Source organism: Rhopilema esculentum, chromosome 11 (genome assembly GCF_057945365.1).
Source record: "Rhopilema esculentum isolate cy_ngs chromosome 11, ASM5794536v1, whole genome shotgun sequence".
NCBI classification, from domain to species: domain Eukaryota; kingdom Metazoa; phylum Cnidaria; class Scyphozoa; order Rhizostomeae; family Rhizostomatidae; genus Rhopilema; species Rhopilema esculentum.
Window position 1 is genome coordinate 5,275,069 of NC_142825.1, and position 14,759 is coordinate 5,289,827.

General features: G+C 35.3%; 2 protein-coding genes across 7 annotated transcripts; both read left to right on the plus strand.

Moving 5' to 3' along the window:
- The first annotated feature begins 997 nt into the window (after positions 1 to 997).
- Positions 998 to 6,875, plus strand: LOC135693363 (uncharacterized). 4 transcript variants are annotated; one of them, XM_089111096.1, is made up of 9 exons: positions 1,005 to 2,948; positions 4,096 to 4,191; positions 4,989 to 5,054; positions 5,180 to 5,266; positions 5,367 to 5,457; positions 5,560 to 5,661; positions 5,965 to 6,110; positions 6,649 to 6,738; positions 6,841 to 6,875. In XM_089111096.1, exons 3-8 carry the CDS (start codon positions 5,049 to 5,051, stop codon positions 6,685 to 6,687), a joined length of 471 nt encoding a protein of 156 aa, XP_088967222.1. In that variant the 5' UTR covers positions 1,005 to 2,948; positions 4,096 to 4,191; positions 4,989 to 5,048; the 3' UTR covers positions 6,688 to 6,738; positions 6,841 to 6,875. The 4 variants fall into 4 exon arrangements, with proteins under 4 accessions (XP_088967220.1, XP_088967221.1, XP_088967222.1 ...); XM_089111094.1 differs by having other exon boundaries at positions 998 to 2,948; positions 5,367 to 5,661; XM_089111097.1 differs by lacking the exon at positions 5,180 to 5,266 and having other exon boundaries at positions 1,007 to 2,948.
- Positions 6,768 to 9,788, plus strand: LOC148958948 (uncharacterized). 3 transcript variants are annotated; one of them, XM_089111092.1, is made up of 6 exons: positions 6,768 to 6,939; positions 7,243 to 7,391; positions 7,931 to 8,021; positions 8,124 to 8,225; positions 8,529 to 8,636; positions 9,013 to 9,788. In XM_089111092.1, the coding sequence occupies exons 1-6, from the start codon at positions 6,768 to 6,770 to the stop codon at positions 9,174 to 9,176; spliced, it is 786 nt and encodes a 261-aa protein (XP_088967218.1). In that variant the 3' UTR covers positions 9,177 to 9,788. The 3 variants fall into 3 exon arrangements, with proteins under 3 accessions (XP_088967218.1, XP_088967217.1, XP_088967219.1); XM_089111091.1 differs by having other exon boundaries at positions 7,931 to 8,225; XM_089111093.1 differs by having other exon boundaries at positions 7,931 to 8,225; positions 8,529 to 8,578.
- Positions 9,789 to 14,759: the final 4,971 nt, after the last annotated feature.

Consider the following 14,759-nt stretch of genomic DNA (forward strand, 5'->3'; position numbering starts at 1 on the left):
GGTGGGTCAGGGGGCCAAAAACTCCCTTCTGAAGCTAAACAGCTTTTTTGTGGGAAAATGTCTGATCTTGTCGGAAATATAACATGGTTTTCTTTTTTATTCAAGTGTTAAATTTTAGGAGGACAGTCTTAGGTTATTATAACGATTTCTTCAGTTTTTCTGAATCAGATGGGCAACTTAAAAATGCCTTTTGCGAAAAGAAGGCCATATAATCTTCAATTAGTATGATTTATGACACATGACTTTGAGTAAATAATAAGACTTAATCTCCTGTTTTATTTCAGTTCTAATGTCGTTATGTTACGTTTTGAATCTGTGTCACAACTTTTTTTAATCTGTGTCAAATGCTCACCAACATGGTACATGGCTAGCTATAAAAATGACATTTTTTAATACGAAAAAATACTTTGCAATCTGGTATCAGATCTGTGCGTTTCTTTGGTGCTAAATTTTTGGAACAATATTCCAGTAGATATAAAAAGATCATTGTCTCTTGTTAATTTTTGTCAAAAGCTTGAAACCTTTTTATTCAACAAGAACTATCAAATTTGATTCTGAAGCGAAATGTAGAAATGTATTGTTTGTCACTCATGTAAATGATCCATTCATTTAAAACGACTTTAGAAGAGGGGGTACTCTCTCCTCGATTAGTTCATCTGCGAGAACTCCTCCCAAAGAAACTCCCCTGCAAACAAGTTCTTACGTAATCGTTATTTATTGCCTGTTATTATAAGTGAACAGTTTTTTTGCGGTACAGAACTTGAAAATGGCTTTGAAAAGAGCAAAAATTTTATAACATATTGGCTAAAAGATTTTTCGTCTGACCTTACTCAAAGTATAAAACGTCAGAATAACGGCCCAATGAACACAATGAAAAATATCTACCCTGTTGTGGATCGAAATAGACCAATCAGAAAAACTCAAGCACAAGACCGGTATGTTTGTCCGATCAGTGCCGCGTGCCTAAAGAAAAATTACTACTGGATTCCAAGAGAGAAAACATATCCTTACTGTCGACACAATGGCAGATTTTTCGTTATTATAAGTATTTTATGTAATGTGTGAACATTGTATGTAATTATTTATAATTTAGTTGTAGTGATATATTGTATGTAGAGGAATTTTAAAATATAAAAAACTGAACTGACCTGAACTGAACTATGTTCAAATATATGAACAAATTTAAAATGTTTGTCAAATCTTTGTCGGAAAGTCTCAGTATTTTGCCCCTCCTATGAAATTTCCTATCTCCGCCACTGCCCGTATCTTGTTTTTTCCACTAGAATTTCAACACATTTGGTGCACCTGGCACTATTTGTTCCCCTTCCTTACCATAGGGTCCACTACAATAAGTCCTCAAATAAGTACCACTTAAAATAAGCGTTCCGCTTGGATAAGCACCCACACCATCGGGCAAATTATTAAATTGGCGCCCACCACCTCCATATTAAGAAACGGGCGCTAATTCGAAATTTTAGCAAAAACGAGATTTTTGCGAAATTTTTGACACGTAAGTTTTAGTCTTACGAGTACGGGGAAGGCAGTTGGCCAACAAAGAAAATAAGTAAAAAACAAAGTTTGTTCTAGTTTTTATCCTTGTCAGTCTTTATTTCCATGTTTTCATAGCAATGGTATAGGGCTGGAATGAGCGATCTAACATATTTAACGTCAGAGAAGGCAAGCAAAAACAAGATCAGTGTGCTACCATTTACTGTTCGTATTCGACATATCGATATGCGGTTCGGCGAAGTGACACGATGTTTGCCCCTGCCATCTAATCTAGTAATACATGCTTTAGTTCAAAACTAAATACAAAATATGCTACTAAAATTACGCTGATTGGTTGCTTAATACAATCAATAAACTAAATCAAATAGTAGCGTGCGAGGATAACACAATCATTGGAGATAAAATATAAAAAATGGCGAACAAATATGTAGCTACATAATGAAACGTTTTTAAAACGCCTTCAAATATACTTTTTTCTCTCTTTTACCTTTTTTTGTCTTTGCTCAAATGCTTTGACATCCACAAAAATCATAAAAGCGCCCCGCTTGAATACATGGGTAATAAAGTTCTTCAATTTAGAAGCATCCACTTTGAGGATCAATTAAAAAGATAAGAGCCCGGCGTTTATTTGGTAAAATTGCAAAAACTGCAACTACAGCAGCAAGCGCGCATTCGGAGCCTCGATTCAAAAATCAAGATGGAAAGGCATGTAGTGATGCAACTACTGTGGTGATCTGAAAAACATAAAAAACTCTAATCGGTTAACGTAAATTTTAGGTTATTTCAGCATATATTTAGGTGACATGTAAAATGTGTTTGTCCGAAAGTTTTTTGTCTGAAATTCTCAAAAATACTATCGAAAGTTTTTGTCCGAAGTTGTTCTGCAGAAACTTTTCCGTTCGAAAGTTTTCGGATTTAATGCATCGGGTATTCAATGTATCACGTTCTTTCTTAGTGGCAATTCATTTTTGATTGTATAGTAAAATAGCTGTTTACGCAAAGCTGATATTCTTTGGGGCCTTGTCGAACAATGGCTACTTTAAAAAATACCGTTTTAAATCTTTAGAGGACTATGTTTTTAATGATTTCAGTAGAGGACAAAGAAACTGTTATTGTCATTGGAAGTTGTTTACGCCGTAGAAATTGTATAAATGTAGAGCACTGCTGTCACAGGAGCAGAATCATTGTTGAATTCAAGACCATTGACGTACCACACAGCAAACGTGAGGATGACATGCCTTGTGACGCCAAATCACCAGAACCAAAAGGGAGGAAAATTCGCACCGGAGATGGTACACAAAACGATATTCAGTTCAAGGCAACGACAGCGACATGTTCAGGAATGGGTGAAGAATTTATGGCAACGCTTGATGAGAGAATGACTACCAAGTCTGAATCCCCCAACAACGAAATGGCACAAAGAGAAAAGACACGTGAAGGTAGGAGATATTGTTGTTATCTCGCCTTATAGTAATAGCTCTATGCAAAAGCAAATAAGATTTCTCCTGGAATAGATCGGAAAGTGAGAGTAGCCAAAATACAAATGAGACAAAAATTATCGAAAGAGTAGCCTGTGGCAAAATTATGCCATTTTGAACCATTTTTTATTGAAGTTAGCAAAAAAGCTGTTACGATAGTTGTTACAATGCTTTGCTGTGACATGGAATATATAAAGCTGTAGTTCATATGCAGAGCTATCAAGGAGGGAGAGAATGTTCAGGAGACAATTCGTTGTTATCTTTAACTGAAATTGCTTAACTTTATCACGTTTAATCACGTTTCTTCTTATTTGTAGTGAGTTTAAATTGTATTGTATAATATTTGTTTACACAAAGTTGATATTCTTTGGGGCCTTGAAGAAAAATAGTTTGTTTTAACAAACACACGTTATAAATTTTGAAGATTGTATGGGCTGCCACACAGGTTGGAAAGTGGGGTGACTAAGGGAACACCCATAGCAAAAGATTTTCAAAAAATACTATTGTTTTGAAAAAAAGTTATCCCGCCCTTCCCCCCTTCGTCGGATACCTTGGACTGCGTTTTTCAAGATCTCAGTAAATGACAAAGAATCTATTATATTAGTAATTTGAAGTTGTTTACGTAAATGATATTGTATAAATAAAGAACAAGTTTTTAGTCAGTTGGTTAGTAAGTTGTGGCCTTCGAGCATTATGGGCAAGATTTCCCGCTTGGTCTTACAAACATCAAATATAATATTGTATCTTTTTATTGCACACATTTTATACCATAATGTATCCTTACAAATTTAGAAAAGAAAGCCTTTCTTCTTCTTTGGTCTAAGACAGACATGATTCATTTAGAAGTGAGGTTGATTTTGATAGCACCTTAACCTCTTAGTATATTCAAAATGTATCTATATCAGGCATTTCTGTATGTATGTACGGAGAAGATGGATGACTTTACTGTCCGGCCAATGGCTAGGCATCATGGCCCTCTTAGAGCTTCTTTTGACTTAATCAGGGCTCTTTGAGCTTTTTTTGCTTTCTACCAAAATTCTTACTATCAACCATAGTGTATCCTTGTATTGCACACACTTTATATCATAATGTATCCTTACAAATTTAGAAAAGAAAGCCTTGCAATGAATTCAAGAGCGGATTAAAGAGAAAAAAATTGATCGTGCCAAATGAATTCTTTGGATGGAATGATATGTTTTTTCATGTGAGTGACAATTTCCTGTTTTTGACAGAATTCAAGAATGTAAACACAAAGTGTTATAGATTGAGGGGGCTAAAAAATTTTGGGGAGCACGGAATTCTTTTGTATGGTTATAAGTGCGTTTTGTAGATTATTTGAGGAGCTAAAGTCCCCCAAACCCCTGCTTCCGCGAACCCTGAATAGAAACACAACAGCAAGATTACTTTTATTGCTTGTTCCTATAAATAGGTTGCTATAGGTTTTCATTTCTGTTTCTTTATGGTCTAAATTTGAGGACAGTTGGCCCAAGGTTGATTTGTGATGACCGTCAGCCTCCTTTATTACATTTCTTCCAGCATCGCGAGGCCATTTGGTCAAGTTTGATAGCACTTTTACCTCTTAGTATATTTAAAATGTATCCAAATAAGGCATTTCTGTATGTATGTACGCAAATAATGGGTCACTTACCTCTCAAGCATCAAAACCTCCATACAGCCTCTTTGTCGACTTTATCATGGCTCTTTGAGCTTTTTTGCTTTCCTACAGTACTGGAGATCTTTGTAAAACTGTTCAAACTCCTGCAGCAAAGTGAACTTTGTTAAAGTGAACCTCCTGTTGTATAAGATCAAAATTTGTTTGTCAATCCTCATATTAAAAACCAATATCAAAAGACAAATCCACATCTTTAATTAATTCTATATTTTCTTTATTACAAATGTTATATTATCTCATCAGTTGCATGTAATTTAATATAACATTTGTAATTTCATTTCAAAACCCACCCAAACTTAAGTGAAATTGCTTGCTTTGCTTTTTTGCAGTTTAAAAATTGTTAAAAAAAACTGAAACAGTTTCAGTGACCTTGACACTGCAAGAAAACAATGATGGTAAGTTATGCGTCAGATACTCTGGCAAGTGTATTTATTATGTGTGTCTTTGAATGAAAAATGAATTTTAAAACAAGCTACCAAATGAAACCAAACCCAACTGTATCACCTTTGCTTTCTTCCAGTTAAAACATTGGTACAAGAAAACGGGCACGGTGTCAGTAGCATTAACAAAAAAAACAAGGATGGCCAGCTTTCCGTCAGATACTCTGGCAAGTGTATTTATCATGTGTGTCTTTGAATGAAAACTAAATTTTAAAAAAAGCTACCAAATGAAACTAACCCCAACTATATCACCTTTGCTTTTTCCAGTTAAAACATTGGTACAAGAAAACAGGCACGGTGTCGGTAGCCTTGACATTAAAGGAAACCAAGGATGGCCAGCTTTCCGTCAAATATTCTGGCAAGTGTATTTACCATGTATCTTTTTGGATGAAAACTGAATTTCAAAACAAGCTACCACATGAACCTAAGCCCAACTGTATCACCGTGTTTCTTCTTATAGGTCCAGAGGAATTTGCGAATTTCGCAAAAAGTCCTCTTGTTGTAAAAGAATTTTTGAGGGTGACAAATGAGAAAGTCACCCATGATGACAGCCTATATCCAGGTACCGGATTGATATATTATTATCAAATGCAGTGAATTTGGAATGCAGTGTTGTATTTATATTGAGCTAATATTCAGCAGGGCCTCCCACATTTTCACAAAACTAAAGTGTTTTTGGAAAATATTTTGCATCACTGGCAACTTGCATCAGAATCCATATGTTTTCTCAAAATGAGATCTATGTTGTATTTACTCCACTTGTTATGATAAATCCTTCTCCAACTATGTAATTGTAATTATATCTGATTTTGGTAATGTGTGAAGTAGCAGAATTGATTGTGATGTAAATTTGCTTCTTCCACAGTTGTTATGGACAATCAGGTCCTGGACTATTTAGGAAAAGAAGAAGATTTGATAAATCTCACGATTTTCCAGAAACGGCGGCTTGTCAGCAAAATTGTAACTGGCCCTGGTATTGATCGTGCCAAGTTGAATTCTTTGGATGGAATGGTATGTTTTTGCACATGAATGAAAATTTCTTCTTTTTAACAGTGCTCAAGAAAAAATATATACAAAAATAAATACAACAGCAAAATTGTTTTTGCCGCTTTTACCTAAAAATAAATTTTTAAAGGTGTTTAGACTTTTTTCTTCATTGGTCTCAATTTGAAGACGGTTAGGCCACGGTTGATCTGTCATAACATTGCTCCTAGCATTGCGAATGAACTGTGGCTTCGCAAATGTCACAAGACAGACATGATTCGTTTAGAAGTGAGGTTGATTTTGATAGCACCTTAACCTCTAAGTATATTCAAAATGTATATATATATAAGGCATTTCTGTATGTATGTATGGAGTTTAAAAATTGGTAAAAAAAACTGAAAAAGTTTCAATGACCTTGACACTGCAAGAAAACAATGATGGTAAGTTGTGCGTCAGATAATCTGGCAAGTGTATTTACCATGTGTGTCTTTGGATGAAAACTGAATTTTAAAACAAGCTACCAAATGAAACTAAGCCCAACTGTGTCACCTTTGCTTTCTTCCAGTTGAAAATTGGTACAAGAAAACAGGCACGGTGTCGGTAGCCTTGACAATAAAGGAAACCAAGGATGGCCAGCTTTCCGTCAAATATTCTGGCAAGTGTATTCACCATGTATCTTTTTGGATGAAAACTGAATTTCAAAACAAGCTACCACATGAACCAAAGCCCAACTGTATCACCGTGTTTCTTCTCATAGGTCCAGAGGAATTTCCGAACTTCGCAAAAAGTCCTCAAGTGAAAAAAGAATTTATGAGGGTGACAAAGAAGAAAATCACCCATGATGACAGCCTATATCCAGATACCGGATGGATATATTATTATCAAATGCAGTGAATTTGGAATGCAGTGTTGTATTTATATTGAGCTAATATTCAGCAGGGCCTCCCACATTTTCACAAAACTAAAGTGTTTTTGGAAAATATTTTGCATCACTGGCAACTTGCATCAGAATCAATATGTTTTCTCAAAATGAGATCTATGTTGTATTTACTCCACTTGTTATGATAAATCCTTCTCCAACTATGTAATTGTAATTATATCTGATTTTGGTAATGTGTGAAGTAACAGAATTGATTGTGATGTAAATTTGCTTCTTCCACAGTTGTTATGGACAATCAGGTCCTGGACTATTTAGGAAAAGAAGAAGATTTGATAAATCTCACGATTTTCCAGAAACGGCGGCTTGTCAGCAAAATTGTAACTGGCCCTGGTATTGATCGTGCCAAGTTGAATTCTTTGGATGGAATGGTATGTTTTTGCACATGAATGAAAATTTCTTCTTTTTAACAGTGCTCAAGAAAAAATATATACAAAAATAAATACAACAGCAAAATTGTTTTTGCCGCTTTTACCTAAAAATAAATTTTTAAAGGTGTTTAGACTTTTTTCTTCATTGGTCTAAATTTGAAGACGGTTAGGCCACGGTTGATCTGTCATAACATTGCTCCTAGCATTGCGAATGAACTGTGGCTTCGCAAATGTCACAAGACAGACATGATTCGTTTAGAAGTGAGGTTGATTTTGATAGCACCTTAACCTCTAAGTATATTCAAAATGTATATATATATATAAGGCATTTCTGTATGTATGTATGGAGTTTAAAAATTGGTAAAAAAAACTGAAAGAGTTTCAATGACCTTGACACTGCAAGAAAACAATGATGGTAAGTTGTGCGTCAGATAATCTGGCAAGTGTATTTACCATGTGTGTCTTTGGATGAAAACTGAATTTTAAAAGAAGCTACCAAATGAAACTAACCCCAACTATATCACCTTTGCTTTTTCCAGTTAAAACATTGGTACAAGAAAACAGGCACGGTGTCGGTAGCCTTGACAATAAAGGAAACCAAGGATGGCCAGCTTTCCGTCAAATATTCTGGCAAGTGTATTCACCATGTATCTTTTTGGATGAAAACTGAATTTCAAAACAAGCTACCACATGAACCAAAGCCCAACTGTATCACCGTGTTTCTTCTCATAGGTCCAGAGGAATTTCCGAACTTCGCAAAAAGTCCTCTTGTTGTAAAAGAATTTTTGAGGGTGACAAATGAGAAAGTCACCCATGATGACAGCCTATATCCAGGTACCGGATTGATATATTATTATCAAATGCAGTGAATTTGGAATGCAGTGTTGTATTTATATTGAGCTAATATTCAGCAGGGCCTCCCACATTTTCACAAAACTAAAGTGTTTTTGGAAAATATTTTGCATCACTGGCAACTTGCATCAGAATCCATATGTTTTCTCAAAATGAGATCTATGTTGTATTTACTCCACTTGTTATGATAAATCCTTCTCCAACTATGTAATTGTAATTATATCTGATTTTGGTAATGTGTGAAGTAACAGAATTGATTGTGATGTAAATTTGCTTCTTCCACAGTTGTTATGGACAATCAGGTCCTGAACTATTTAGGAAAAGAAGAAGATCTGGTAAATCTTATGATTTTCCAAAATCGGTGGCTTGTCAGTAAAATTGTAAATGGCCCTGGTATGTGCATGTCTAGTTTAACTGCCAAGTTTCCTTAAATCTCAAATTTTTTATTCACCCTAAGATGTATGTCCTAACTGCTAAAAAATATATTCATGCTGAGCTGCATCCTAGTTCAAAATCATAAATTTTAAATATATATGCACTTCATTACAGTTATCACAGTAATACTAAAGAATGGGACTTAAACATTAAGATGATTAAAATCCTCATAGATAAAGTAAGCATAGAAATTCAAAGCATATGTTATGCATAATAGCCAGAAGAAACTACACTTTTGATAGTTTCTACATATGAGCTTTTATCAGATACTAAATTATGAAATGCTAGAAAAGGGAGTGGTAAACTTACTCATCAAATTGTTGCTACCTTGTAGAAATGTCGAAGCAAGCCAACGGGTGGAAAAGCATGCCCAAATGGTGGCCAGACAATGTTCAATTCAGGAGCCCAACCACAAGAAATCCTGCACTGCGAGGAAAAGATCTAAACAAAATCATTGAAGGGGTGCAATCGTTTCCATGTGTAGTAGCTGGAACGTGAGGCAATGAAGAGAATGTAAACAGCTTCAAGTTGTAGTTGCAATTGCAAAAAGCTTTAGGTTGGCAGATATTCTTTGCTGCAGATCTAAAGAACTTTTTAATGAAGTTTTATATCACAAAATAAATAAACTGGTTAGATAATAATGTGAAAATTCCAAAAATTGAAAAAATGACAAAAGAAAACAAAGGAAACATATTTGTATATGTGTATGCATATGTTAGACCAGATAGCTTAACAGACAATGCAGCTACAGCAGTATTTACCCTTGTGAGAGCAAAATATAAAAATTATAGCCTGTGTAGCAATTTTAATAATGTATATAAGTATGTCAGTTTGTAAGTGAGTTTAGTTTAAATCAGAGTTCTACAAGCAACATACTCTCTCTCACTGGCTTTGTGCTCTTCACACGTTAAATAGAACTCCCTTGGTTGGAAACAAAATATTAGTGGATGGACGGTTTATCTAGTGCCTACATCTATTGTTGTTCCAATGTACACTAATACCTCATACGCATTCATGATTTCCCTAACAAAGGTCGTATATATACCTTGCAAAATCTAGGACATAGATTCTTTAAAAAGGGGTGTTTTGAGAAAAAGTTTATCATAGAGAGATATTGGAATTTCATAAAAATCAGATTAAATTTTTACACCAGTAAAAACATTGAAAAGCACAACCAAAACAATAAGAAAAGTATCTGTGGAACTATTTTGGACTTGTTTTATGCAGAACTTTTCTCAATGGGGGCAATACTTTCATCTAGAAGAAAGGTATTTGTACCTTTTTTTATTATCTTATCTATTTGTAAACTTTTATCTTATGATTGACCTTCTTCGATGAGATGATGCTCAACAGCAACACGTGATCAAGTCTAACTCGTGACCAAATCGGGGATAACTTTATTTTTACTTTACTCTGACTTTAAAAACAAATGGCCCGACAAAAGTCTGATTTGATATTGAAGAATGGTAAAAGTAGAAGGTAGAGCGAAAGAGAACAGATGATAATTCCCGGTTTTTCTCCATTCCTTCCTATGTTTTTCACGACGAAAGTCGCCTGTAATAACATTGGCTTGTGTAATAAGAAAAAAGCCGATAAAATTGGCTTTATACACAGGCATGTAGATTTTTACCACAAATATTTTTTTTAGTACACTTATTTTATTAGGAAGTACTAAAAAGCTGAGAAAAACAATTCTTGCCGAAATCGTCTTAGGAGGCGCGACGTGACCGATGTGAGTCTACATGTATGTTCAGTTTATTCGATACCAAAACAACCAACACTCGCAACTAATAATGAGCTTGTTATAATACCAAAACGACGTCAGCAACAGTTGCAGAACAACACAGTCCACTGTTGTGTAAATCGCCTTTTCAATGCTTTTCACAACACCAAAGGTGGTTGTATGCCGTTATGCCTTTCAATGATACGATTTCGAATCGAGGCTCCGAATGCGCGCGTGTTACTGTAGTTGCAGTTTTGCAATGTTTCCCGCTGATCTCTATAGACTAGATATACCGTAAATCCTCGAATTAGCCCCCTGGGGGCTTTTATATTTTTGATATTTTTGGACGAGGGCCTATTCGAGGGGGGGGGACTTGTAAAATTAGTGTAGACATTAAGAAGATATTATTAAAATATCTCGTTTATTTTAGTAGGAATTTCTCTATGAGCATTTAATTAATTACTACCAAAAGTATGAATTTGTTGTGGGAATTCAATAAACGCCATATAGGCAACCTCAGATGGCAACAATCATCAAGTGGAGGAGTTCAATTCGAGAATTTACGGTAGCAGTGGGGGCTTTTTCGACGTGGGGCTTTTTTGAGGGAGGGGCCAATTCGAGGATTTACGGTAGTGAATGTTAGTGAACGTTTCCAAGTTGTTGCAATACTGTTGTAGTTTCGCAATTATATTTCTTATCAATCCTCAAAGGGAGTGTTTATTGAAGCAGGGCGCTTATTTGATTTTTGTGGATGTCAAAACAAATAAAGTAAAAGAGGGCTTTTTGTATTTTTTTTATAGTTCTGGCAAAACCAAGAAATAGTAGTTCATATGCAAAAACATACCATTCAATCGAAAAAAGTTAACTTGGTAGGATCAATTTTCTTTTCTCTTAGGTCTGTTTTTTATTCGTTAAAAGATTATCTTTTATAAATATGTAATAATACGACATGAAATAAAATGTGTGCAATAAGGGTACAGTATGCGATACTGAAATTATTGAAAGCGCAGTCCAGGGAGTCCGACGAAAAGGGCTAGTGGCCATACCTCCCTCCCTACCCCTACCTTTTTTTAAAACAATAAATCTTTGCAAAACAATAAGAGTTTTTTCCATATTTTATATCATGGATGTTAAATTTCCCTTGGCAACCCCACTTTCCAACCTGTGTCGCAGCCCATGCAATCTTCAAAATGTATAACGTGTATTTGTTAAAAAATTATTTTTCTACAAGGCCCCAAAGAATGTCAACTTTCCGTAAACAACTATTACACAATACAATTTAAAGGAGCTACAATTAATAAATAACGTGAATAAACGTGATAAAGTGAAAAAGATTTATTTAAAAATAACAACGGATTGTCTCCTGAACATTCTCTCCCTCCTTGATAGCTCTGCATATGAACTACAGCTTTATATATTCCATGTCACAGCAAAGCATAACTATCGTAACAGCTTTTTTGCTAACTTCAATGAACATTGTTCAAAATGGCATAACTTTACCACAGGTTACTCTTTCGATAATTTTTGTCTCATTTGTATTTCGGCTACTCTCACTTCCCTATCTATTCCAGGAAAAATTTTAATTGTTTTTGCATAAGGGCCAATGAGCTATTACTATCAGGCGAGATAACAACAATATCTCCTACCTTCACGTGTCTTTTCTCTTTGTGCCATTTTGTTGTTGGGGGATTCAGACCTGGTAGCCATTCCCTCATCATGCGTTGCCAGAAATGTTTCACCAATTCCTGAACATGTCGCTAACGTTTCCTTGAACTAAATGTCGGCTGGTCTACCATCTCCGACGCGAATTCTCCTTCCTTTTGGTTATGGAAATTGTGATTTGGCGTCAAAGGCATGTCATCCTCACGTTTGCTGTGTGGTACGTCAATGGTCTTAAATTCAACAATGATACTGCTCCTGTGACAGCAGTGCCCTACATTTATACAGTTTCAATGACGTAAACAACTTCAAATGCAATATAAGTTTCTTTGCCCTTTGATGAAAACATTAAAAACATAGTCCTCTAAAGATTTAAAAAAGTGTATTTGTTAAAATAACCATTGTTCGACAAGGCCCTAAAGAATATCGGCTTTGCGTAAACAGCTATTATACAATGGCGTGATGCACGGTGTGCACCTTTAAGCAAAAGGCCAAGGGCTCCAAGCATTTGGGCTGCGATGGGGCCCTAAGAATGATCTTCAAAAACGGGTTTCTGATGAAAGCGTATATTTTTTTAATAACAAGGCTGCTGGAAGCGGGGGCTTGGTGGCTGGAATCCCCAATAATTGTCAAACTGTAGTATATTTCCTTTATTACAGTGTACTGAATTGGGAAGCAATACAATGGGCAGCCCATCCCCCTATAATAATTATGGAAACTTTTCATTTTCAATTCAATTAAAATTACAATTACAAATTTCACTATAACAAAGGTAATTTGCAATTGGCTAGCCTGGGTTAACATAAAAAAGAGTATTACAAGCACAAACGAAAGAAATCAAGAACAAAAAGAATAATAATAATAATAATAATAACAGGAGAAATATTTATACAGGGTAAACCTTGTCAGTACTGTGTGTACTGTTATCAATAAGAACCCTGTTAAAATTAAAATTTAGAGGAAATCTAAGAAAAGAAAAATCATATATAGAGTAAAAAACCTAAAACGTCCTTCGATATTTATATTTATAGTTAGTTTTGGAAATGATATCTAATATGAATTTTGTTTCGACTGCACTGTGATGTAATGGACTCCTGGTCTATATTGCTTTAAAATTTTGCATTTAATTTTTGAGAATATCACATATATTCGATTTCCTAGATGAAACAGTTCGAAAATATTAATCTATCTTAATATATTTTCAAAGGCAAGTTCAAGCTGCTTTGTAAACTAAGAGTCTGGTGTCGTTTGCCGAGGCTTTTGCAGGTGTTGTAGATAATCTCAAATATTTAGATATCATTAAAATTTCCTTAAACAACTTGACGTCTTACATCACAGTAAGGGAACTACTCTGGAGTTGTAATTTGGTTTGAAATAAATTTTTCACATTACATAAGGTGCGATAGTTTGGAAATTGTAATTTGGTTATTCAAACAATCTTTTGGTAGTACAAAACTTGAAAATGGCTTTGAAAAAAGCAAACATTCGAGTAAACTAAAGCTTTTCGTCTGACACTCTTCAGAGTTTAAAACGTCAGAACATAGACCGAAAACTCTACGCTAGGAAATATATATACCCAGTTATGGATGAAATAGGCCAATCAGAAACGCGAGCACATGGCTGTTGAGGTTGCCCAATTAGTGCCGCTTGCCTATAGAAAATGTTACCAACGGAGTTCTAATGTGAAAACGAACTCCATTTGTCTACACAATAGCTGTTTTTTCGTGCTCGTGTAGATAGATTCAAAAACTGCTAGATGAAACGACGATCGGGCTTTACAAAGAATCCGAAACATGTCTCCCTTATAGTTTACTCCAAATGTTTGCTTTTTTCCTAGCCATTTTCAAATTTTGTTATTGTTGCATTGCTATGTTTCGACGGTCTAACAACATGAACGGCAAAGCTAAGGGCTTGGCAAAGCGAATGGAGGACTGTTCTCGGCTGAGCATCTTTGTCCACTTTCTTGGACATAAGTTAGATTTGGGTATACAGGACACTCTTGCAGAAAGTGAGACAATGAGAAATGGACTTGGTGTTGTTCAAGTTCTCTACAATTTCATTGTGGCCAGCCCCAAAAGACATGAAATTTCGAGAGAAAATTCAGCATGAACCGTTTTATAAGTAAAAGGGACAAGGCGCAACGCATTGGGCCTGCCGATGAGAGTCAGCGAAGGTAGTTTACAGGACACTAAGTTTTCTGTCAGAATAAAGACCCCAAAACCCATCAAAAAACAATGCTCTGTGCAATTGTTTCTACAATGTAATGGATTAAATTTTGAGATAAATCTATGCGCGAGTTAGTGGCAATTGCCATTAAATTTTGTTTGCTTTGGTGGTCATCTTGGGCCTCTATTTACGGACAGCAAGAAGATCCATCTACCCAAGTATGTAAAAATGAGAATTATTTTCTCATTAGCGGGAGAATTGAGTTATAGATAGAGCGTCAGTTGAAGAAAAGTTATAGAACTTCAGTTGAAAAAATTAATGACTATCCGCAAATAATGTGTCGTGGATAAAAAAGGTTGAAAAACGCTGAACTAGGCTCACTAAACTGCCTTACGCCATTGGCATTAGGGAAGGGAAGGCAAGTGTGACGACAGAAGTCATCACAATAGTTAACCTCGTTTTAATGACGTCCCCAATCATTTCTTGGCTAATATTAGAAGCTTACATTTGTTACAGCATACTCAGTAAAACTT

What these genes read in the sequence shown, in the direction of transcription:
- LOC135693363 (XM_089111094.1), top strand. An exon ending in GCTTTCCGTCAGATACTCTG is followed by an intron (nt 5,267 to 5,366) that starts GCAAGTGTATTT and finishes TGCTTTTTCCAG; the next exon opens with TTAAAACATTGGTACAAGAA. An exon ending in TGATGACAGCCTATATCCAG is followed by an intron (nt 5,662 to 5,964) that starts GTACCGGATTGA and finishes CTTCTTCCACAG; the next exon opens with TTGTTATGGACAATCAGGTC.
- LOC148958948 (XM_089111091.1), top strand. Translation starts at nt 6,768, where the DNA reads ATGAAAACTGAATTTCAAAACAAGCTACCACATGAACCAAAGCCCAAC. An exon ending in TGAATTCTTTGGATGGAATG is followed by an intron (nt 7,392 to 7,930) that starts GTATGTTTTTGC and finishes TGCTTTTTCCAG; the next exon opens with TTAAAACATTGGTACAAGAA. An exon ending in TAAAATTGTAAATGGCCCTG is followed by an intron (nt 8,637 to 9,012) that starts GTATGTGCATGT and finishes GCTACCTTGTAG; the next exon opens with AAATGTCGAAGCAAGCCAAC.